The following is a 25,443-nucleotide window of genomic DNA, read 5'->3' on the forward strand; positions in this document are numbered from 1 at the left end:
GCTGAAAGGTGAATTGCACCTGAGTGGGAGCTTTGTCAGCCTGTGCTAGGGTGATGTTGCAGGACGTGCTTCGGAAGACGCTGCCCAGCTCCACGTTTCTGTGCCATCCCCGAGCTTTGCGCCTGGTCGCAGGGTGATGCCAGCAGCAGGGCAGCCCCAAGGTGCCTTCGGGTGTGCAAGGCCTGCACCAGGAGCACAGGCAGGTTTGCTCATTAGCTTGGCAAGCAAATGAGCCGGAGGACCATCGCTTGATGAAAATCTCACTGAGAAAGGGCTAAAGCCGACATGGTGGGGTGGAGAAGGAAATCCTGTCCGGCCGGCCTGCGCTGACTAGGGCAGCATGAAGGAGGACATGTCTGCCAAAGAAGCTCGTGAGTTTTGCCAGTGCAACCACTGAATTAAAGCAGCATTGAAAAGGAAGCCGGAAACTCAAGGAACAGGTTTTGAATCACTTGGACTTTGGCAGACAATTTCCATGCAAATCAAGCCTCCAGCATCACTGCCGTTTGCATGGGTGTGCGTTCCTGTCCCCGTGGAAGGACAGGGCGTGGGGGAGAGCCCTGCGGGCCGCTGACACGTGTCGCCGTCCATCCTTTGGCTTGCAGAGGGGGCATCACATTGCTGCACAGGCCCTCAGAGGCTTTGCAGCGGTGGACGCCTCCTTGGGGAACGCACCCAGCAGCGGCACGTCCTGGCCATCAGCGTCCTTGAAGCAGGGATTTCACTGATGGAGGAGATAGGGGGTGGCATCCCTCAATGCACAGCAGTCCAAGAGATTCTCCTTCTTTAGGGGACCACCTGGGGGTCTCCCAGCAACCCCAAGGGGCTGAGGCTGTGCCCTGCTTGCTCTGGTCCCACGGTTTGTGGTGAGGGGATGCTTGGGGTGCCCTGGCCATGATCCCACACGCGGGGCAGAGGACGATCTCTGGGTCAGCTCCGCTGTTTTCTCAAAGGTTTCTGGGTGCAGAGGCTGCTTCTGAAAACAGCTTTAGCTCAGCATTTAAAAAAATAAATAAATCTATTTTGCTTTTCCCTTTCCCTACTAGAGCTTAACGAGCAGCAATGAGCCTCCTACAGCCCTCAGTGTCTGTGGGATTGCTGTAAAAAGCCCCGCTGGGTAGGGCGGTGGATTGCCCTCCTCCTTCCTCCTCCTCCTCCTCCTCCTCTTCCTCGCTGCCGGGGCCAGCACCGCGGGGGCTTCGTGCCGGGCCGGGGCCGCGGGCGGAGCCGGAGGAGGACGAGGAGGAGGAGGAGGGAGGGGAGGAAGGGGAGGCGCTGGGCTGGCGGCGCGGCCATCCCCGGGCGCCGCATCGCTGCGTGCGCGGAGCCGCCCGTGCAGCCGGCAGGATGATCGCCGCCCAGCTCCTGGCCTACTACTTCACGGAGCTGAAGGAGGATCAGGTCAAAAAGGTAGATCGAGACCCCCCGCCGGACGGGCTGCCCCCCCGCCCCGGGCCAAATAGCCTTATTTATTCCATTTTTTAAAAAAATCATGAATTTTGCTGCTGGTGTTGCTTTGCGTCCCCATAGCGACCCCGCAGGGAGAGAAGTGGGAATAAATCCTGTCTGCAGCCCCCCAGGGGGATGCGGGGCGAGGGGCTGCGGGCGATGCATGGTGTGATGGCAGCTGCGGGGTCTGCCGATGGGGATGGCGGCGGGGAGGAGGAGGATGATGATGAGGATGGATGTCCCTTCCTGCCCCTGGGATCCATCACTCCTGCGTGGGGGTGGCGGGGATAACGCGACGGCCTGCAGCTGGCTTTTGGGTTCCGTATCGCCGCCGCTTCTGAATTTATAGGGAACGATGAGCAGAAAGAAGTTTTTCTGTGGGTGTTTTCAGTTTGCCTTTAGCCCTAGGTGACTGCTGCTGCCCCAGCGGTACGGCCCTGGCTTCAGCACGACCAGAGGAGTGGGTGCGGAGCACAGGGTAAATAAAAACATGGCAGTTGGGTCCTGGCTGAGCCTACAGGGGGGCTGTAGGGAGCTGAGAGCCCAGGGCTGGGGATGCAAATTGGGAAAATAATTGCAAATGTCACCGAGCCCCGCGGTGGAGCCGGGCTGACGTCACGAAGCGGAGGCTTCCCCTCAGCCACCTCCTCCGGCGGTGCTACGTGACCGCCTCGGTGCGCGGCGAGCACCCACCGAAGGAAACATCCCTGGAATACTTGGAGGACACCCCAGCAGGGCCGTGGTGTACTTCTTACCCCACAGACAGCACCAGGCTCCCGAGGGAGACATGTCCTGCCCCTCAGCACTCACTCCAGCTGCTGCAGAGCCCGCCTGCACCCCTTCCTCTGTCAGATAAAACCCGAAGCAGCACCCCCTGCCTTCCCCGTCTCCTTTGGTGGTTCTGGTCTTCTGCTTTTCCGCCCAGCAGCTCTCGCGAGGAGCTGCAGGCAGATTTCTGCCTCTTCTGCCCCCACGCAGTGGCTCGGCCTTTCCCCCAGCCCCTTATTTTCCTGTTCCTGGGGGATTTGGACGCGCTGTGCCCGCACCAGGCTTGTGTGCCTGGGTAAGGCCTTCTCCGTCTCGCTGTGCCTGTTATATTTAGAAAGCCAAGATAAGCGTAAGGTTGCACGCTGCCTGAGGAGCAGCGGGAAGGCTCGGGCGGGCCTGCGGGCATGGGGGAAACTCGGTGGTGTTCCCAGGGGTTATTTATTGCAGGCTGCCTTGGCACCACGAGGCCACTATTGTCTGGCGGCACGAGAAGCTGTTTGGCCAGGGTGCTGCAAAGCCTTCTGATAGAGCAGTCTGGTTTCATTAGGAGAGCGAAATAAAATCCAATTAAAGAAAAGCAGACTGGTGGTGTTGGAGGATGTGAGGAGGCTTTTCCTGTCTGTATCCTCTTGGAGCGGATGCCGAGCCCCCTCACTTGGCTGTCCTGCAGGAGGGTCAGCAGCCCTGACCCCGCTCCCTGCCACCCCCCAAGGCCCTTTGGGCTCCATCTCAGCATGCTGCTTGTGGGATTTTGCTCTGTCTCAGCTCGCTGGAGTACGTGCGTGCGGGGCTCCGGTGCAGGTCCCTCCCTCTCCTCTCTGCTGCCGGAAGAGCAGCGCTTGCTTTCTGCTGCTACGTGCTCACAGCCGGCCGGGGGCCGCAGGTCAAGGCGTTGGTCCCACGGGGCTCTGCCTCGCTCCTTGGGCGGTGACGTGCTCAGCCTCCATGGTGCAGGTCACCTTGAGGATGCCTCTGCGGGCCATGGGAGGGATGAGAAAGGGTTACAAGTGCCCACAAGGTGAATTTGGGAATGGATTTGTTACAGGGGTCTCTTCTGTGCAGAGGCTGAAAGCCCAAATTCCCTCATGACCCTGTTCCCACCCCACTAATGCTCAGCGCTGCCTTCCTGCAGTGGGACCCTGCCCCGGGGAGCAGTGGGGCCGGTGGGTTTCAGGCCCTTGGGATACCCTTGCTCTTAATAGTGTTTGCTGCCTCCACGTTGGTCCGGCTGGATTTTAGGCACTCTCTTAGATTTGAGATGAATTTTTCCCCCACTTGGCAGTTTCTGGGACATTTTACAAGATGGGCGAGCAGGAGGAAGGGGCAGGGTGGACGCGTAGGGTTGAAGGCTGCATGAAGCCCCGTGTCCGTGCACTCTCACGCGACCCCACTGTGCAGAAGCCAAGCTGGCAATGCATGATGCCAGGTACGTTATAAATATTCATATGGTTTTACTCCAAATTACCCAGGTGGTTTTGAGAACACCTCTTCCCTGACAGCTCCAGGGACCACAGCGGTGGTTGCTCAGCACCCTTGCTGTGACAGAGGACCTCACACAGCCCGAGCCTTGGCCCCGCTTTCTCCACAAGCTGATTTGTGTCCTCGGGGGTGCAAGCACCACAGGACTTCCCTGGTGTCTGTGCTGCTGGCCCAGGTGCAGGAGAGCTGCTATAAAAGTGCACGCTGAGCGAGTGCCTGTTGGCTCCGACAGGTTTGGACCTGCAGTGGCTGGCACTGGAGAAGGGAGCCTCTAGGTGTTGCCTGCTTTCTGTCTGCCTGCCAGGGGAACAAAACCTTTTTGTCGCGCTACCTGATGAGAGAAGGAAGAAACAAAGAGTCCTGCAATCAGCAGTGACACTTTAATCGTTAACCTTGAAAAGAATGTGATGGAGTGAGGTGTGAAATGAAATAATTGGTATTAAAAGACCCTGAAACGTGATCTGCCACTACAGAGGCTTTTTAGGAACCAATCTGATAAATCATAAGCAAGCACAAGTGGTTTCAGGGTGCCTAAACTACTTGTTTCAACACGCTTTGGCTCCCAGTGAATATTCCTGATGCTGAAAGGTGTGCGGAGCACGACCAGCTCTGCACAAAAGCGTTCACACAGTGAAGGGTGTTCGTGCAAAGCTGTCAGGAGAGTAGGTGCTAGCGATTTCTGGGGTTGTGATGGGAGTGGCCAGCTCTTGGATACCACCGCCTGTTGTCAGTGTCCCAGGAATTAGCCACGTGTCTGAGGAAGGGCCAGGAGTGCTGCATGTTTCGCTATGCACTCAGAAGTATTCCCAGCTTCCCGTGGAGGCTTCTGCGATTTTGGAATTCCAAAAGGTTCTTTTCCCCGCATACAAAGAGTCTTTCTTATGTGACCAAGAAAACTTACATGCGTGTGGTTTCGATTATGAAATCCTATTTTTAAAAACTGGTTTGCAAATTTTGTCTGTTTAAAAAAAAATGGAAAAGGAAAAACTGATTGAGCACTTGGAGCGCTCCTGCAGCAGCACGCTGGGACGATGCCCTTCTGAGGTGGCAGCTAAATAAAGGAGCCTTTTCTGCTCCTTGCCCACGCAGCTGCCTGCCCAAAATTGCTCCGGCTTTCCTCCAGCCCCAGGGGAGGGCTGGCACCCGACTTCCCTGGGGCTGTGGCCTCTGGAGCTCAGCAGGGCTTTGGGTCCGGCCAGGTGCCTCTGTCCCTGCCACTTCCCTTTGGATAAGGCCGAGATTGGCTTTCTGATGAGCAGAGCGGGGTGTAATTAATCCTCCCTCCTGCCATCCAGCCTCCATCTCCCCCAGCCCAGGTATCTGTGGCCATTCCCTGCTGGCTTTCCCCTGGGGGCTGCTGTCCCTCTGAGATCTGGCTTTTCCCTTGCAGCTGTACGCCCTAATGGCTGCCCTTTTCCTGCCTGGGAGAAAATAACATGTGGGCTTTATTTTGGGGTTTGTTTCACACTGTAACACGCAGGAGTGATTTTGTTTCAAGCCAAGGTTTAGTGCTCATCTCCAGTCCTCCCTGCCCAGGGAGTGTCAGCGTTGAAGATGGCCTCAGCGTGATGCTTGGCGGTGCTCCCTGCATGCAGGAGGGTCCCTTACCCGTGTGTAAGCATGCTGACGGCTCTTGCTGTATTTTCACAGGAGGAAAAAGAGCCCTCCCTCCTATTTCCCCTTGCTGCAGAGGGGAGCGTGGGCACGTCTGGTCCCGAGCACACAAACCCCCAAATCTGTGCTCATACCAGGGCTTTTGGTGGGGTGAGCACTTCAGCCCTGGCTTTGGGAGGATGTAGGGTGTAGGGCGTTGTAGGGGGGTGCTCTCACTGCACGTTTTGCCTGTGAACGGTGCGTTAGCATAGCTTTCCCTGGGGGATTTGTGTAAGCAGGCCTCTGAGTGGCAGCGTGGGCTGCTGACAGCCTTAACAGTCCCAGTCCCCCCCCCCCCCGCTTTAAAAGGGAATAACCTCAGGCTCTGACATCACTGCTAAACAGTCGCGGCTAAAAAAAGCTCCGGCAGGGCTTGCTGCGGAGCCGAGCGACCTTCCTGCCTGCCGCCAGCCCTGCTCCCATCCCCGCGCCCACTGGGGCTGCGGAGAGGCTCTGCCCTGTCCGGGCTTCGGCTCCTCAAGCAGCCGGTCGTGTGCTGGGGCTGTGCCGGGGCTCTCGGCCCAGCTGGGTGGCACGGGACACGGCCAGGACCCCGGGATGCTGTCCCAGCTCTCCTGCCCTTTAGCTGTGCTCTTGCACCGATCACCTCACCGGTTCGCGGGGCACATGCACGCTGCCCTGCCTTACTGCTGCTCCATCCCATCCCCTTCAACTTGCACTTGACCCCTCTCTTGCTCTCCCTCTGCGAGCAATGGCACCAAACCCCGCAGGGTAGCCCGCAGGGTTAGCCTGGGTCTCCTCGTCGCTGCGGGTCACGATGAGGCCGGGGAGCTGCGCCCCGCGGTGCCGTCCATGCCCGCCTTCCTCCCCGGCTGTGGAAGTGCTTGGTCACGGCGCGAGGGCGCCTGCCGCGGGCAGATAGGCTATATCTGCGCTGCGCACCTCGGCTACGTGCGGCACTGCTTCCCGGGGAGCTGCTTTTATGGGGAGCTTTAGGGTCTAATTGCATCTCGATTGTCCGCGTTCCGCTCACCTACGGCATTATTCATCGCTTCCCGTCTCAAAGTCCCAGGTGTATGGAACATTTGCATACATAGGTTTTATGAGGGGTGTTTTATTGCGGCATCGGCCGTGTTTGGGTGCGGTGTCAGGGGAGAGATGAGTGCTCTCCAGGCTTCCAGAGTAGGACAGCCTCGGCGCAGGAATGGCCCACGAAGCCATTAAAACGAGGTGGCTTTTCCAGTTTTGCTGAGGATGGAGGACATGGGCAGGGTTTTGTTTTCTTGATCCCACTAAGCTGCAAGCAGAAGTGATCCCAAAGGTGTGGCTTCGGTCTGAACTGTTTGCAGAACCAAATTTCCAAGGCAGATAATGAGACAAGGCAAGAGTAGACTGGCAGCTGACATGAAAGGGGTGGGACGTGCATTTAGCAAGAACCCCGCAAGGCCAAGTTGTATTTCCAAGCCATCAAAGCATCTCTCACTCTTCCTGAAGATAAAGACGGGTGTAATGTTATGGAAAGTATTATTACTGTAAAACTGGAACCGTCTCCTTTTTCCAGGGAGATAAAGTTCCTTCCTGGGAAACCACGAGGGAGAAGTCAACACCTTTTAATTTGATGTTGTGTGTGGAGGAGACAGACACAACCTGCCCACAGTGCCGTTCTGTCTCTCCTGAGTCTCTGCCTGTGATTGCTTTGGAGCAGGACAGGGAAAATGGCCTGGTACACAGAAATCATGGCTCAGCTGGGAGCACAGTGCTGGAACCGCTCTGGCGAGTCCTTCGTGATGAAAGGTTTAAATACGAGGCACCTCTGGGGATTGCAGCGATGCCCCCTGCTCAGACAAGGTGCAAAAAGAGACGTTTTTAGCTTCAGCTTCTCAGCTCGCAGATAGCCAGGAGAGATGAGAAGTGGGAGGAGGGCTGGAGATAAGGTGTGAGGCTGTGGGTGAGGTTTTTTTGGGGAAAGGAGAAGGCAGAGTGATGGGGGAGTGGGCCTTGCCTTGGGAAGGCAGCAGGATGGACTTATGGGCCACGTAAGTCATAACACTTGTACATTTTCCTTGATTTTGTATCAAAAGACAAGGCACAAAACGCTCAGCTGGGTTGCTGGCTTGGGCAGAGCCCCAGGGCCAAGCAGGGACTATACATTATTCTTGTAATTAAAGGGTGGTATAGCTCTGCTTGGGCACCTTGGGATAGCCTTTCACCCTGTGGTGGTGTTTGTCCTTCTCCCCAGATTGATAAATACCTTTACGCCATGCGGCTCTCCGACGAAACGCTGATCGACATTATGGCTCGCTTCAGGAGGGAGATGAAGAATGGCCTCTCCCGAGACTTTAACCCCACGGCCACAGTGAAAATGCTTCCGACCTTCGTGAGGTCCATTCCTGATGGTTCAGGTAAGGGTCTGAGAAATTGTTTTCCCTATTAAGTATGGTGGGAAAACCTGTTAGAAATACACCAAAGCACTACTGAGAACAAGAGCAATTTGCTCCCTGGTGAGCCCAGACAACATTCTGGAGATAACCTCCCCTCTGTGCTCAGGGTTGTTCCCACAGAAGCTGTAGGATTTTGTGATTCTTGTGTCAAACCCGCTTTGATGGCAGCAGAAGAGTCGTTCTTGTCAATCACGCCACCAACAGCCGATACACTTACACAGAGATTGGTCTGTGACGAATCAGTACTTCGCATAAGATTTCTGATTTATGCAGTTCACGTTCATGTGATTTAGTCCTAACAAATATAGCGGCTTTTAGTCATTTGCTGCTTGACTCAACCTCTCTTCTCCTACTTAGTTTTTCCAGTGGAAGTACGAACCCATACTTGCTGAATTTCAGCTTCCTGGCAATCATTTTGCTTTTTGAGGCTACTTCTTGGGGACTGTCTTAGGGCAAATTTGCAGAGCTTAGGGAGGCTGCAGCATGTGGCTTGCAAGCTGCTGGTCTGGTGTACAGAGCTTTTTCCATCCAGATGTAGGATTCATTTTTTCAGCGACCACTGATGAAAGTGGCAAAAAGAGCTATCAGAAACCAAAAAGATGTTGCGTTGGTGTTTGAGACCAAAATTACACCTAGTATTTATTTTAGCGTTTATAAAAACAAACAAAACAAGCAAACAAACCAAAGTTCTGTGTATAGTATATAGATATATTTATGAACGCTGCACAGTAGGGCTTATTGTGTAGCATTAACACTGGGTTTCCATCTTGTGTAGCATAAGTTGGTTAACCATATTTTGGTGCCTCCACAAATTAAGTCCCTGTGTGCAGCAATAACACTGTTTTAGCTGTTGAACAGTTCCTTCATGTTTTGAGGCTTTTTTGAGTTAAGATCAAGAAGTGATTGGGTGAAGGAAAAAGAAGCCTGCGGTAGTTGGAGCTGTCTGGCAGGTGGAAGTCTTTGATAGTTCTGCTTTGCTGTTGCTTTTTGCCACCTTATGCTTTTTAATAGAAATGCTGTTTTCTGCCTAAAGGGAGAACAAGCTTGAACCCTGTGTTTCCCTTAAATTAGCACTGCTAGCTGTTGTGTTGAAATGTGTTGAAACTTGCAGTCAGTTGAGAAGGGCGACCATTTCGCTGCTGCACACCGCTGGGTCACAGGCAGGGTTTTCTCTAAGGGACTGCAGGTGAGGTGACCTCGTGCACGTGCTGCCAGGCGGCTTTTGTGGGAAATCCCAACCTTTTTTCTGAAATCCCTGGTTTTCCTTCCTGCATGCTTGAGTTCAGCTGAGTACAAACCTGTCCCCTGGTCCCTCAGGCACTGCAGGTTAGAAAATCAGAGCTGCTTGCAGTGAGTCGCATAATTTTGCAGGCTGTTCCGTGGTACAAACTGGGGAGATTTGGAGATATGGCACGAGGAAAGGAGATGTGTGCCTGGCTAGGAGTGGTGTGAGAGATCGCTCACTAACGCTGCTGGGACCAGGCATGGACCAGAGCAGTGGGCAGCCCCAGCCGAGCATGTTAACTGCTTTCCTTTCAGATCACGTACCACATACCTACTGAAAAAAGTCACCCTGCGTTGTGCGCAGGGAGCTCAGCTGTTGGTTCCGTGCCCGTTTGGCCACCACCAGCCTCGCAGGGACAGGCTCGCTGTGTTTGCAGCGCGGAGTTAGGGCAAGGCAGTGGTTTGCCCCGGATGATCTCTGTATGACTGGCTTGTCGTCTGTGTACACAGGTTGTGAGCGTCTCCTTGGCTAGCTGTTGGAAGCACAAGTAGAAGCATTGCGTTATTTTCCTGGGAAAGGCACGTTCTGACCCCACTGAGGAGGAATATTTGCTGTGGGCGGTGTCATGGTGTTGCTTTCCCTGACTCACCTGCTCGTGCTGGCCACGTCAAGGCAGCCGCAGAGTCCCCGTCCCAATCCCTCTGCCTCCAAAGGCTCCGGGCGGGCTCTGGATGTGTCTGTGCTGCAGTGCCCAGGGTGGCTCTTGGCTGACCACAATTTCTTCCTTCAGCTCTCCCTCCGTAAACACCCAGGGCTGAAACCCCGTCCTTTTCTCTGGCCCCTCTCTGATTTCTGCCTCTTAAGCCCTTCCCTTCTAGTGTGATCGTTTTTCTGAGAGCTGGCTGGTCAGACAAAATGGTCTTGTTTGGTTTCGATCTGTGCTCGCGTACTCCATTAACAAGGAGCCTTTGAGTAACAATTTTTTGCGACTGTGGAGATGTTGTTGTTGGCAGGGCTTTTTGCTTCATTCAGAGGAATTTAGTCTATGAAAGCCACGAGGTTTTGTCCAGAGTGCCTTGAACAATATTTGAAGCTATTTCAAAACGCTTCCAAAGGATCTGCCTAAATTAATTTACAGCAGTTTTGATTGTATCTTTGTCTTATAAAGTATAGATTAACTACTGCTCCCAAAATACTTGGAAAGAAAACTGTTACTTTGCATACAGGAAGCTTTACATTTTGTTTAAAATTGTTGTTTCTTTTTGATGCAGAAGGATAACTCCTTGCTAAATTTTACCTTGTAATGAGCTTGACTGCACTGGAAATCAGACGCGCTAATCTGTTAGTTTCCTGCCAGGGAGATATTTCTGAAGTGCACTCTTTGTTTGAAGTACTACTGAGGGGCATTTAGGCTTGAAGAAGGGCCATCTGGTCCAGTGTTGATTTTTCATTATTCATCGAAGGTAATGGTTTACATTGGACAAATGATACGCCAGGATGAGAACGCGTATTCAGGTATTCGGCTTAATGAGGTACTTGTGCTAAATGCTTTTCTTCCAGCCCTGTCCCAGTGAAGGCTGAGGAGCTGAATTCGTTATGCAAAATCCAATGAGGGAACAGCGTCTGCAGTTTGGCTGCATACATGTTTGACATGACATTTATACTGGAGCTAAGCAGTATTTAAAGCTAAGAAACAGGTAGACAAGCTCCGTGTGATCTTAGGTCGGGACCTCTGAGTTTGCCCGTCTTAAGCAGCACAAAGAAAAGGTTGCATCGTAAAATTACAAAGCTTGGTAGGAGTTGTGGGCTCCCACTGTCTTCTTGTTACATTTTCTGTATGCAGGCTGTTGTTCTTCGTAGTTTCTCCCTCGCTGGTGCTTTGTTTGCTGTATTACACTGCAGCACTGGAAAACCACAGACTTTTGCAGAGTGTTTGCCTCTGTTTTGGCTGTTCCTGTTCGAGGTCCTGCCCTGAGGGACACCCCCTCCAGCTCCTCAGCTGTGCTGAGCGGGATGGGGATCCTGGAGGTGCATGGGGCAATGAGGAGGAGTGGGTCACTGAGTCAGGCTTCAGGAGTTTGGGCCTGAGGTTGGGCATGGTAATCTCAGGGGCAAATCTGCATTAGGAAATCCTCGTGGGTAAGGTGCATACCCGATTTATTGGTGGCAGCATGGCCTCAGAAGGCTCCGGGAGCAGAGCTGAAGTTTGAGGTGACACGGTATGTCAACAGGTACTGCTAGAGGTTTTTCCACATTGCATTTAGTTAGAAATGGAAAACTGATGATGCTGGGAATGGCCTTCATATAGTCACAGCTTAAAGTTGGAACAGGAATGAAAAAGAGCCCAAAGGGCTATGTGTATGGTATGGGACTGGCAACATGCAGCAGTGGTGCAGGAAGCGGGGGACACAGCTCAACCTGCCTGCAGTGCAGGGCGATTCTGGCTCTGCAGAAAAGTGCAAATTGGTGAGGAAATTGGGATGAGAAAGCACTGTGTGCCTGTGCTTCACTTCTGAGTGAGCCTGGGGATGTTGTGTGCAGAGGCAAATGCTTGCAAAGAGCCTCAGTGATTAACTGCAGCCGGAACGTACAAGGCTGTGTGATAAGGTGTGCACACTGCTTTCCTAAATATTATCTTTTCACAGACTTCAGTGATTGCTGTCTTTGTTTGCTCCCTCTTTGATAAGACAAGATAGCAGAGGTGGTTCAGTTAAATCTGTTTGCCTTGCTCTCCAGGGGTACTGAGTGCCATTTCTCAGGTAGCTGGCCCACACATCTGTCACCTGAATTACACACTGAAGTCTGTGACAGAGGGGGGACAGTGGATTTGGCTCCAGACCTTTTAAATCCAAATTCCTTTCCACTACAGAGGGAGATGCAGGTATCCTAACTTTTTCCTTGGCTCCTGGGGACGTATTCAGGAGCTTACAAGGGCTAACAGATTCCGAATAACTCTTTCAGTGGTGCAGGACTTCATGTGGATGCCCTGCAGCTGAGAACTTGCTTGCTATAAGCATCATGCATTTGCCTGTGCATTGTACTTCTTAGAGCTTATTTTCTCACAAATTTATGTTGCCTACACATTTTAATTGCTTGTGTCTTGTCTTCCACATAGAGAAAGGAGATTTCATTGCTCTGGATCTCGGTGGTTCTTACTTTCGCATTCTGCGGGTGAAAGTGTCGCATGAAAAAAAAGCAGACAGTACAAATGGAAAGCGAAATCTATAACACGCCTGAAGATATCATGCATGGCAGCGGGACAAGGGTAAGTGCCTCCTCCTTATGACTTCTCTCAAAAGATCAGCTGCTTTCACATTGCTGTTTTAGAAAAAGGGCACAAGATTGACCTTATCATCTTAACAGTTGTACCTATAGCATGCATGGACCCCGCTACAGATCTTTGTCAATACTGAGGATAAATAAGTAACAGGGCATTCTTGGGTGCTGCAGCTCTGCTGTCACTGTGTGGGAGACTTCTGCCTTGGTTAGGAGAACACTGGCCTAGAAATAAGAATTTTGGCTTTTATAGTAAACTTGCTTTCTGGAGATAGGAATGGAGAGCAGGAAAACAACTTGGCCTTTGTAAGCAGATAGCCAGACCAGCCCTGCGATTTTAACACTAGATGGGGGACAGAAAACCCCCTGACAACCAAATACCTGTCCTGGCAGTCTAAGCAACTCAGCATTCATGAAAGGTACAAGTACATTAGAAACATTACAGGAAGCTGGTAAGATATTTTGGGACAACTTTAACTTAATTTCTGCTGAAGAAATGATGTGGGTTTTTTTTGTGTTTTTTTTTGGTCCTTTATGTTCCAAGAGTAGAAAATATTTGAATCCATTTGCTTGGTTTTCAAGTTGTGTTAGTTGGAAGAATATATTTTCTTTTTATAATCAGGAAGCAGATTATAGTGAATATTTACGGGTAGTTTTGTCTCTGTTTCAGTGTAATACAATAGGTAATTTCATAGTTGGAAAAAGCATGGTTTTTACACTTTTTACTAGAATAAGATGCTATTTAAAAGTATAACAAGAGACTTGCAGAAAACTTAAAGCTTGTTTCAAAAGAATAATAAATAATAAAAAATAAACAGCATTTCTATCCTTAATATATTTTCTGTAGTCACCTCAACATCCTTAAGGTATGTATCTAGTAAGTGCTGCTACCTTTGTAAAGGTGCGTTTGAGATGGCATTCATGGCTTGTAAGAAGCATTGCTGGAATGTCTGAACTGCAGCAATAAAATGCCTTTCTTGTAAAGACTTTTCCTAGTATTATTGCTTTGTGACAGGTCATGCAGCAGCTTTCCCATGGAAAGATTTTGGAGGGGAGCTAAGCTGCACTGCTTGTTACTGCTGGAAGCAGAGAAGTCAGGTGGGCTGCCAAGGAGGCAAGTTTGGAGCCTGGGGCTGCCCCTCCATGAAGGGGGGGGTCCGAGGCTGGAGGCCAGCAAACAGCAGGGCTGCATGCACACCCAGGAGGCAAGCGTCTGCCCCAGGCAGTGCACGCAGGCTGATTTAGGGTGAGACGTGATGGAGAGGTGATAAGGACACTAAGGAGAAGCTGGGAGAGGAGACATCATGTCTGCATTCTTTCCCGGGTGTTGTTGTGTTGGTATTTTAATTTTTAAATATCCCAAGGCCATTTGGCTGTCGGGAACCAGCAGCCTGGAGCTCAGGCTGATAGCTTTTTTCATGGCTTTTGAATGGGAAGGGAAGCAAGGAAGGTTTCTGGTGACCCTTGGTGGACAGTCGCTCCCAGTATTTAAGTAAAAGGAAAAAAAAAAAGAGATGAACATCATCGGAACTGCTTCCAGGTCTGAAGCTGTCCTGTGACAATATGCAACCTCAACTAAAACGCTCGATGTTAGACTTCACAGGAAAACATGGCAGATGCCCAGGAGGAGCACAGGCAGGTGGTGATTTGATGCTTATGCCTGTGGCTGAGGTACTGCAAAATCTCTGAGCCAGATTAGTGGAATACTTGGACTGGACTGAACTGCCTGCACAGGGTAGGCTACTAATATGTTTTTCAGCAGGCTGTGTCATTAACTTCACTGAATTATACTCTTAAAGCCTAATATGTAATCAGCTTATGGAAGGGATTGCGATTTATGGCCTCATGCCTCAATGGCACAGTTCATTTTGATATTTTCTACTTCATTGCATTCACACTTCGATTTTCCCTCACCTGTCAGGTGCAGGCTGACACCTTTGCTGGTCAAAGACAGTTCCCTGTCAAAGTCAAGGGCAAAACTCTTGTTGACTTCCACAGTGTAATAGTAGGTCTAAAACTTGTAAGAATCCTTTCTTTTGTGTCAACGCAGCAAACGGGAGGCTTGATTTCAGCTTTTTGTGTTCTGCCACTGCTGGAGTTAGGGTTTGGATTTGTGGCTGTTCTGATCTGAAGCCATGGTCTCCTCGCTCCTTAAAGTCTTCCCTATTCAGGAGGCTGAGCCTCAGCTCCAATCTTCAGCTGCTTGCCAAAGTCTGCTGGCTGCCAGCCCAATGCATCCTTGTGGAAACTTCTTGGAGCCCAACCTGAGCAGGCAATGCCAGGGCCAGAGGAAGCCATGAAGCTTGATAGTGTATTGCTCAGTGTCTGGCGGTTGTGTTGCTTCATGTCTTCCGCAGAACCTCGTAATGGTGCTTCTGCTGTCCCCTGTTTGGGAGGTTTGGGTGTTAAGGTGGGCACAGGAACATACACACGCATCTTTGAGTCTTCTTGGCAAAAACCATACTATACTTGACAGCAGCAAAATCAAAATGCCTCTCTTCTTTTTCCTTTTTTTCCCCTCCTTTTGAGCAATGCCTTTCTTCTGTGCTTCATTGAAAGCAGTAGCACAGCCAGCCCAGACATTACTGACTAGACCCAGCTACCGTAACATGAGGAACGTGGCTAATGGGTAACTGGCATTCCCCGTGCACGGTGCACGAGTCGCTGTGTGCTGCTTGCTGTGCGCTAACCCGCAGAGGGGAGTTTTCGACAGGCAAATGCCAGCAAGTGTATGGACTTTAGTGAGTGATTTGGATCGCTGAGGGATCTTTCGTGGTCGGAATTGAAAAGCAGGCCCTGTCTCTGTGTGGTTGTGGTTTGTTGCGTAAGGGAGGGATTGTGCAGCAATGTCCTCAGTCAATGTTGCTGTTTCCTGCTCTCCGAATTCCTAAGGGGATTGCAGTTGGCCCCTGGTTATCATCTGTAATCCTGGTAGCAGCTGGGAGTTTAATAAGGTTCACTATGTAGCAAGATACATTCAGATGGAAAACATTATAGAGACATACCCTCTTGTTATTTTTGTGTTCCTCCTGGAGAAGTTGTGGTATTTTATTTCGCTGTAGTTATTTTTGTAACTCCTCTTCCTCTCTCCATCGTTGGGACAGCTGAAAATCACGTTGCAGCAGCGCAGTGTGTGTTGCTTTCCATGCTGCTGCACTGCGTGTGCTCCGGGAAGTGGCCTTGATCTGCCCGGGACAATGAATGGCAACATTTTCCTGGGAAACCACCGTGCTTTTGCTTAATTCAATTCGATCTCAGAGTAGGAATTAGTTAAAGGTATTTGTTAAATTGTCACGTTACACACAGTACTTCTTGACCTGCTTCAAACAGCGAAATATTCCTCGTCATTTTTGTAATTGTCTGTAGTGCTCTGCCTTATCTCTGAGACTCTAAATTATTCTTAATGAAGCTGCAAAGGCTAATTGTAACCAACAGATATCTTTCTGTACTCCCTTCCAGTTATCCCCAGTCTTCTGGGCAGTTTTCATGGCCTTGGCCTGCCAACACTGCAGATAGATTTTTATTTTAAGTATTATGTAATTATTTAATGTTTGCAAGGAGTCAAACAAAAAGTGAAGTTATCTTCTGGGGCAGGAGGCAACTTGTTAGTAGGCTCGATACCTATTTGGGGTGCAGGTCAGTTCACATATGGCTTTTTGTTATAGGTGGATACAGATGTGTATTTTTGTTGCTTTTATTGCCAGGGCTTGATTTTGGCTTTGAGTGTTGCAACCCACCCGAGGGGTTGCCCAAGTAGCTTGGTGTGAAAGGCATCCCTCCCTTTTGGGGCCACGTGCTCCCTGGCCTGTCCGACAGGGCCACGAGGGGCTCCTGGGTGGGAATTGGTACCCGCAGCCTGGCACTGGCTGCCTGCAGGCTTCAGCATCTTAGGTAAGACAGAAAATGCTCCCATTTGGGGTTGTTTCTCAGAGCATTTAGACAAATCCCCCAGGTTTCCATTTTATTTGTTTGCTGTGTGCTTTAGGAATAGATTTGAGAGGTGATGTCCTTCTGGGTGGCTCTTGCAACTGCTGACCTCTCTGGTGTCAGCAGTGCTTGAGTGAAGCAGGTATTGATCTTCTCTGCATCATTGTAAAAGCGCTCAGCCTCACATGGGACCAGATCCCAAATGTTCTTTTAAGATAGTCCTTCCTGTTATGGAAAGGTTAAAAGATTCTCATCAAATGTTAAGTAGAAGTGTTATGGCAGGCTGGAGAGCCGTGTGCTGCTTGTTTGAGGAAGAGCATTTTGATGTGGATGTAAAAGATGCAATGCAGAGTTAGGTGCATAAAATGACATCATTTCATAATTTATTGATTATTAAGATGTTAACATACAGTGACTGATTTTCATATGTCTGTGATTAAAATCTCCTTAAAAACCTGGAGCAGATATTTTCCCCTTTCTCACCATCCCGTATGGTTTTCATATGCAGTTTGAAATCTTTTCTCCCCCAGACTGTACTCTAATGATGGTTTTATCCTCTTCCCTTTCTTACAGCTTTTTGATCATGTTGCTGAATGCCTGGGAGACTTTATGGAGAAACAACAAATCAAAGACAAGAAGTTACCCGTTGGGTTTACGTTCTCTTTCCCGTGCCGACAATCCAAGCTAGATGAGGTAAGAAGATTTCACGATTTTCTTACTATGCAGAAGAGTCACCGTGTTATTAACTCACAGCTATAAAAGCAGCGTCCCAGACAGGTCTCGTTTCACTGTGAGGCTTGGTGTTTGTATTTACGTTTCTGTTTGAAAGAGCTGATTAACAGATGACAAAGCGCCAGCTGATGTTTTGTGCTGCCTCTGCGTGACCTCTCCGGTATTATGGTTTACCGTGTAAACACAGCAGCAATTTTGCCTGGCTTCTGTGCAGCCTTTTTCTCCTCTCCATGGAGTATAACTGGGAAGGACCCGGTCCAGCAGCATTTGCTCAAACTTTGCTGAACTTCCCGAATGAGGACACTCGTCCAGATCAGGGTCTTCCTCGCAAGCAGTGGTGCTGAGCCGTGCCAACAGCCGGGTGCTCAGCGCAAAGAGGAATTGGATAGCACACCTGGAAGCAACTCCTTTACAAAGGCATGCAAATAACCAGCATGGTATGGAACCACTGACGCGGCTCCTGTGACAAGGGTGCCCCAATATTTCCCTTCTTTTGCTCATTTCAGCACCAGTGACTCAGCAGCCCGCTGGGACAGCATTGCTATGGTAATGGGGAGGCAAATTCATGCAGGGAAGTTAAACCCACACTAAGCCCTAAGAGGTGGTGCAGTTAAAGCATTACCTGCTTTTCTGGCTGCTGGGGTTCTAGGTAGCCTGCTGCAACAGCTCCCAGGTGTTGTGCTGAGCAGGGCCAGGTGAGGCAATGGTTTTTATTGCATTTCATACGTCTTGAGCAATGCTGAAAGCTGAAGCCAAGGGTGCTTATTAGCTTGGGGTTTGAATGTGGTTCAGAGCAGAGAAGGGCCTTTTCCTGCATTAGTTCAGAAGAGATGAGTTTATTTTGGTGCAGCTTTGCAATCAGGCTGTGGGGTGTGGGAAGACTCCAGCAGAGCTGTGCTGGGGATGTAGGTGTGAAGGTGAGTTACCCTTGTTCAGCTGCATGAAATGGATGAACTAAGGCTCCTGTGGTGCAGGGGTGGAGGGGAGCACGTGGATGTGCTGGGGACACCCAAAGAGACTCAGAGAAAAGTGGTGGTAGAGCGGAGATGGAAAGAGAGACAGACAAGGGTGTCCTACGATAAGAAAGTTTTCTGAGAGTTTTCATGATATTTTAGGAACTTGATGGTTTTCTGGGTTCTGTGGACTAGATTTTTTTTCCAGGTAGCTCTGGGGCTAAGGACTCTCCCGACCCACAGGGTGAGCACTCACAGGACAAATGGTTGATTTTTAAGCTGAGATATGGACAAACATACACCCGGGCAACAGCTGCTTGTGCCTACAGGCCTCAACTTCTCTGGTTTTTAGCTTCTCAGACTCCTGTTGTGATAGGTGTGAATAATGTGGTGGGTATGAAAAGCTGAGCTGATCCCAGTCGTCCTTTCTCTCCTGTTGACTGCTGCCAATGCTCTTATCTTTATTTCAGTATCACTGGCTTATTTACTGAATGTTCTGAATGAGCTAGGCATCATCTGAATAGAAAAAAAATCAGATGTAGTCATTACATTGGGATATTTACAGGTTCTTTATGAATGGGAGTTTGCAGACAAGGAATTCAATACCAGGGTTTCCCTTCTATTTGATCCATGGTGTATGTCAGTTTTTTTACCGTAATCGTCTCACACCTGCTTTTTGCTTAGGTTCTTCTTCATTTAACTTTTAAATCTTGTTGTCTTGCCTTATTTTTATTTCTCTTCATCCTTTTCAGCATAGAAATTATTGTCATATTTAGACTTTTTGTCTAAGCCTTGGATATAGACCTTTTATACAAGTACATAGCCAATTAGATGTTAAATTTACACTGAATCCTGGCACTTAGCTTTTAGCACAGGTACCCACATACATATTTAAGCATTTTAACCCTTGCTACGTTTCCAGTATTTCCATTTACCCTAACTCATAAGCATTATCTCACAGTGAAACAAGCCTGGCCGACTGGCACTCCAGGCAGTAAATGTGCAGCAGCCGTATGGCCATCACAGACAAGTCCTGGCCATACAAAAATCACGTCCCTTCCCTTTAGACAGTCCTGCACACTCAGCTTTTTATGAATGGAGCTAATTTCTGTGGCCCAACAGGATTAAATGGTTTTCCAAGAAAAGCCATCAAGGAGTGGAAGGCATAAGAGTGGGCTGCAGATACAAAATATAAACAAAGTGTTTTGCTAGCAAGGAAGAGGAAAGAAAAACATGCTAACTGTAATGAGAATAAAGGACTCGGTCACTTCAGATTTGTTTTGGTAGGTCACATAAGAAAAGAGACCTGAAGATGATGTTGGAGTACAAAATCTTGTTTTTAAAGAAAAAAAATATTTGTCTTATAGTGGCAATGTATTGAGTATTGCTCTCTTTTTTTATCAGGGTGTTCTGATAACCTGGACGAAGCGCTTCAAAGCAAGTGGAGTGGAGGGAGCAGATGTTGTGAAGCTGCTTAACAAGGCGATCAAGAAACGTGGGGTAAATTGTACATTATTTATTTTTTTTAAACTCCGTCATAGCAAACTTGTGGTTCTTTGCCAGAGAGCACCATTTACATCGCCAGCTTGGGCATGGGATGTGAGTGATGGTGCAGATCTGCTTTCTTGCGTGAAGATGGGGTGTTTTGCTCTTTGCTGGGGAAATGGAGTGATTGCAGGGTTGCTGTGGGGAAGCTGTGATTTTCCTTGTAGCACAAAACTACGTTCTGCTTTGGTGCTTGCAACTACAGCAATTTTATCACCCTCCAAACACTGAGAAAGTGCTGCCCGTCAGTGCCACAGCTATTCAGTGATACCTACGCCTCCCATTCCTGAGAAACTGCCTCTGGTGGTCTGGGCTCTCCCCAGGAGCTCAGCTGAGCTGTGTAGCTGGCTCACTCGCGAGCAGGAGAGGAGCAGAGAGAAGAGAAGGGGGATTTCAGGCTCACTGAGCTGTGCTGCTCCCTGCAGTTTCTCTCTGCTGATCTTATGGAGGATGAAGGTGACCAGGTTGCTGATTTAGGCAAATAAGAAGGCACTGAGCGTGAGATGGGAAGAATTTGGGCTTGTATGATTCTTCCAGCCAGGTGATATGTTGATTACTCAGCATCTAAATTTGTTGGAAACTGAGCAATATCTGCACAATTTGGGTAGCTGTGGATTTTTACATCAGCCTGAGTTTTACTGTCACCAAGTAGCATTACTGTAGTCAGTGACTGTGATCAGGCTTAGTACCAGGCAGAGTAACACTGAAGACTCTAGAAAGGAATGGCTGCTTGTCACTTGGATAGCTTATTTAATTGCAGTATTTGCTTATGCACTTGTTATTAAAGTCTTAATTTGAAATAAACCAAAATGCTTTAAGTGAATTCTGTGAGAAATTTGTTATCTTGGAACTATTTTCTATATTCATCTCCAAAAAATGGCATGAAATTACTCCATGATCTTCTAACTACATAGTTCCTCCCTCCTTCATGCATTCCCCTTCTCTTTCCCACTTAAGGGTGGTATGTGAGAGCAGGTCTTTGCCCTCTAGAAGTCATGCTGCAACCGTTTGTTGGTTTTCCTGGTGCCTTAAGTCTGCTCTCCCTGCTCTGGCTTTATGGGATAGAGAAGTGGCAGATGGAGCAGGTGATATTTAAAAGTTGAGCTGTGGTATTCAGACAAATGATTCGTTTCCTGTTCTGGGGAAATTAGCGGGTATAAGCAAAGCGGTGATAAACACCAGCAGTGTTTTGCAGAGCAGCCATGTGGTACAAGTAACGTTTTGTTCCCCCACCAGGACTACGATGCAGACATCATGGCTGTTGTGAATGACACCGTCGGGACGATGATGACCTGTGGCTTCGATGACCAGCGTTGTGAAGTTGGCTTGATCATTGGTAACACACACTGCTGCAGCAGCGTGCATGTGGCCTTTTTCCCTTTGCCTGGCCTGTTTGCTTAGCACTTTCATGTCCTTTCCCTAAAGGCACTGGCACCAACGCCTGTTACATGGAGGAGATGCGGCACATAGACCTGGTGGAAGGGGACGAGGGCAGGATGTGCATTAACACGGAGTGGGGGGCCTTTGGAGATGACGGTTCACTAGAAGACATCAGGACCGAGTTCGACAGAGAGATCGACCGCGGATCCCTAAATCCTGGGAAGCAGCTGTGAGTGAGGCGGTTATTTATGAGCTCTCTGGCTTTTGCTGACATGTGGTATGATTCAGGAGAAATATTTGCTCTCACTGATGCTAGGGAATGGTGGCGTGGTCCAGGCAGAATCTCATTTTGCCTGCAGTTTGCTATCTGCTGGGAGGAGAGTGCTTGTTCCCTGGGCAGGCACCATGTCTGGTGACCAGGCAGCCCAGCTTGGACTGGAGTCTTTAGGCCACAAATGGTTTGCTCGTTGCTTCAAAATTTCTCCCTTAGCAGCCTTTTTCAGAGGAAAGGTTGCCACAGTCCCAGTTAGGGCTATTGATTTTTACTCTATCAGCTTTAGTTCACAACTTATCAACGTAGCCCTTCCTGGAGCCAGGCAATTAAAATTAACTCTTTCTGCTTTTGTGTACCATTCTCTTCTCCACTTATGTTATGAATTCAGCAGTTCAAGAAAGCTTGACTTTACCTGTGCTGGGGCAGGCATAAAGCTGGGCTCTGCCTCTTGGTGCTGCCTGACCCCTTGGGTGACTGCTGCTGCCCTCTCCTGCAGGTTTGAGAAGATGGTCAGCGGGCTGTACATGGGGGAGCTGGTGAGGCTCATCCTGGTGAAGATGGCCAAGGAGGGGCTGCTCTTTGAAGGGAGAATCACCCCTGAGCTTCTCACCAAAGGGAAGTTTGAGACAAAGCATGTTTCTGCCATAGAAAAGTGAGTACCTCTCTCCCCCCTCCAAATGACTCTGCCTGTTAATTTTCCAGCACTGTTTTTTTGCTTTGTGGAGGAATGTGCTGCATTGGAGGTAGCTGGCTCCATCCCGTGGGGTGTGTATCCAGCATGTGGGGATCCCCGGAAGGCAGCCAGCATCCTCTTCTCCAAGCCACCAGCTACTGTGAGCTGGGAGGTGGTAGGTTTCTCCTTCCCTCTGCTTTGGGAGACACTACCAGTCCCTGCAGCCACAAGCTACGCACTGTGCTGCCACTCACTCTGCTTGCAAAAACCTAAAAGTTGCTAGCCTGCAGCTAAACGTGGGAGTGAATTGGCTTAGTGCCTCCTACCAAATACTTGTGTTGCTCCTTGCTGTATCCACGGGATCGCTGGGCAGAAAGAAAACAAGTGTGACAAGGCAGAGCATTCAGTCTCGTAGGCAGTGCTGGGCGCTGCGTGGCGACCTCTGAGCTATGTGCCAGTTGGTTCCTTACGTGTCATCACCCTTTTGGTCAGCACTTACTGGCTCTGCCCCCTGCGGTTTTAAAATTCACATCACTGGGGTAGTTCATGCTGTGGGGATTGGGCCAGCTTTCCAATTTCAGAATTCAGTTATTGAGAGCAAAAGTTGACCTGAAATTCCACCTCATTCCCCAAAGAGCACTTCGGTTACAGCTAGGGAGCATGTTCCTGTGCCACTTCAAATTTCTGGCTCATGCTAGCAAGATGCAAGAATCCTTAAAAAAAAGATGTGTGGGAGTGCAGTTAGTGATGGCAAGATATACACCTTCCGTTTTTGTCTTGGAAATGACTGAGCGGTACGCGAGTAAGTTTTGCCAGAAACTTTGCTCTCAGCCTGGGTGCTAACGTGGGAAAACTGAGTGCAAGAGGCAGAAAGTCAGAGAGGCTGTAAAAGCCTGAAAAGAGGGCCATTAGGATGAAATCACTTTGGCAACCCTTGCTCAGGATTTTGTTTTTCACACTGAGCTTAATTTACTGAGACCTGGGAGCGGGATTAGCTGCACGCTCGGGTCTGTGCTGAATTGTGGGGCTGGTGCTTCCTGCTCTGGAGAGGAGAAGCTGCTTGAAGTCTAATGCATCAGTGTGATTAAAAAGCATTTAATTCCTCCAGGTCTGTAAAAATGCTTGGAGGAGTCACTGCTGACTTCCTTGGGGTGTGCTGAAGGAGCTGTCATGGGATCTGCTCCTGGGAGATGCACCAGTACAGCAGGACAGGGCCAGTCCCAAGCTTTGTGCCTGTGCTTTTGGGGTACAGGAACCTCTCTCGGTATGAGATTTGATCTTACCATCTAACACAACTGAAACGTGCTCTGTTGGAGAGAGAGTGTATGTGATTATTGTTTGATAGGTTTCTGGTGACATGATAAACCTGTTGCCCAGTGGGAAAGGAACGTGAAGAAGGCAGGATGCTGAGTACAGATGGAGGAATCCCAGCCAGAGTGTGGCTGCTACGGTAGCTGAAAGGGTATATTTTGGAGGTGGCACGTTTGCACCAGGCTTTAATGGACAGCTATTTCTATCTGTGAATGAATGAATATTTAGAGCATTTTGTTTTAAACCTCATAAAGCCTCTCAGTCCAGATCTCTAAGAAATTTTCTTTCTAACCCCTTCCTCAAACCCCATGCAGGGACATTCGTGCTTGGATGTGTCTCAACCCTGCATTTTATAGCTCCCCCCCCTCTAAGGAGTTCCTTTACCGCCCTGTCTTTGTAGGAGCAAAGAAGGTTTGAACAAAGCCAAAGAAATCTTAACCCGCCTGGGGTGGAGCCGTCCCACGAGGACTGTGTGGCGGTCCAGCACGTCTGCACCATCGTGTCCTTCCGCTCGGCCAACCTGGTGGCCTCCACGCTGGGCGCCATCCTCAACCAGCTGCGGGACAACAAGGGGGTCGGCCGCCTCCGCACCACCGTGGGGGTCGATGGCTCCCTCTACAAGATGCATCCACAGTGAGTCCCCCGGCTCCTGCTGTTAGCACACACACACACAAAACAGAAAAAAAAACACAACAAAACAACCCAAACCCTGAAGTAATTGGATACCAGTGAAAACTATGGTGGTCTCTGAGTACACGTTCTTTCAGAGGGTCTCCTCTCGGAAGGAGACTTTCTTGGTACAAAATATAAATCTGTGTACATGGATTTGGCTTTGATGGGACCTGCAGATGTTTGGGAGCAGTTGCTTTATTTAATTTTAATTTTATTTAGTAAATAATAGCTGGTAGTAATGACTTTTCAGTCTCAACTGTAGGATTTATCTCTAGGTATAGAAGGGAAAAAGCAGCACAGCGTACAGGACATATCTGCGTTCAGCTCTGGGGCTCCCAGCACAAGAAGGACACAGAAGTATTAGAATGAGTCCTGTGGAGGCCACAAAGGTGCTCAGAGTGCTGGAGCACCTCTCCTGTGAATACAGGCTGAGGGAGTTGGTTGAGTCAGTTGAGTTCAGCCTGGAGTAGAGAAGGCAGTGTTCAAGGCCAGGCTGGATGGGGCTTTGGGCAGCCTGGGCTGGTAGGAAGGGTCCCTGCACATGGCAGGGGGTTGGAATTAGATGGTCTTTAAGGTCCCTTCCAACCCGAACCGTTCTATGATTCTGCCTTGGTATTGGGGCTGGCAGGGAGGACTGAGTGTTGTTTATGGGGAAATTTATGAAAGAACAAAACCACGTAGCATTTAATTTTCAGTTTGCCACTATTTTATTAAAAAAAAATCAACAAAAAACATTTTCATTAATTAAGGAAAAACATAGCATTTGGGAAGCAAAAACCGTTTCCAGGAATACTATTTTGACTAACTTTTCTAGATGGTCAGGTCTGGGGTGTGTTAAGATAACATACATGGGCAATTTGTATTTCTGAACCGTTTCCCCACACCATCTAAAGGACGGCTGAGGACCCTCAGAGGGGATCGGAGCAGTGCCAGAGCCAGGGGCTTTCTTCCATCTAGGGTCAGGTTCAGGGGATGAGATTCTGAGTGCTCTGCCCTGTTTTTTGCTGACTTTTCTTAGGAATTTATGGGAAAAGAGGCTGTAAGGAAGAGCTGCTCTTCCCTGGCAGTTTAATGCTTGGGAGGCCATAGCTAGCTCAGGCTGGTGAGGCTCCTTGCTCCCCTTGCAGTCAGTCAGTGAGGTTTTGGGGGGCCGTGGGGGAGGCAACGCAGACGGTGGACGTGCAGCCTCTCCCTGCAGGTACGCTCGGCGCTTGCACAAAACCACCCGGCGCCTGGTGCCTGACTCGGACGTGCGGTTCCTGCTGTCGGAGAGCGGCAGCGGGAAGGGGGCGGCGATGGTGACGGCAGTGGCGTACCGGCTGTCGGAGCAGCACCGGCTCATCGACGAGACGCTGGCTGAGTTCAAGCTCACTCACGAGCAGCTGCTGCAGGTGAAGAAGAGGATGAGGATGGAGATGGAAGCAGGCCTGAAGAAGAAGAGTCACGAGACTGCCAAAGTGAAAATGCTGCCCACCTTTGTCCGTAGCACGCCGGATGGGACAGGTACAGAGCTGATCTGGTGTAAAGAAAGGGGAGACTCCTGAGCTGTGCTAAGGAGAAAATCCCAGCTCTGGGCAGGGCAGACACTCCAGCCCCATTTCATTGCCTCTGGGTGCAAGCAAGCTGTGGCCCAGGGGAAGAAGACCACAGCTAGGCTAATGACCCAAACCCACCTGAACCCTGCCCACACAACCTGGGCAGTTCTTTGTGTTTCAGGGTGGCCA

At 49.7% G+C, this 25,443-nt stretch overlaps 1 protein-coding gene across 1 annotated transcript in view; it reads left to right on the forward strand.

The window, feature by feature from the left end:
- The first annotated feature begins 1,229 nt into the window (after nt 1-1,229).
- The window catches only part of LOC121072992 (hexokinase-1-like), a 35,305-nt gene continuing 11,091 nt past the window's right edge, over nt 1,230-25,443 (forward strand). Inside the window, 12 exon segments of the mRNA XM_040563403.1 lie at nt 1,230-1,410; nt 7,550-7,712; nt 12,092-12,165; nt 12,167-12,241; nt 16,753-16,872; nt 19,269-19,364; nt 20,646-20,745; nt 20,835-21,018; nt 21,560-21,715; nt 23,448-23,488; nt 23,491-23,680; nt 24,918-25,222. Coding sequence (XP_040419337.1) covers nt 1,348-1,410; nt 7,550-7,712; nt 12,092-12,165; nt 12,167-12,241; nt 16,753-16,872; nt 19,269-19,364; nt 20,646-20,745; nt 20,835-21,018; nt 21,560-21,715; nt 23,448-23,488; nt 23,491-23,680; nt 24,918-25,222 — 1,567 coding nt within the window. The 5' untranslated portion in view covers nt 1,230-1,347.

The sequence above is a fragment of the Cygnus olor genome, chromosome 7 (assembly GCF_009769625.2).
Source record: "Cygnus olor isolate bCygOlo1 chromosome 7, bCygOlo1.pri.v2, whole genome shotgun sequence".
Classification (NCBI taxonomy): domain Eukaryota; kingdom Metazoa; phylum Chordata; class Aves; order Anseriformes; family Anatidae; genus Cygnus; species Cygnus olor.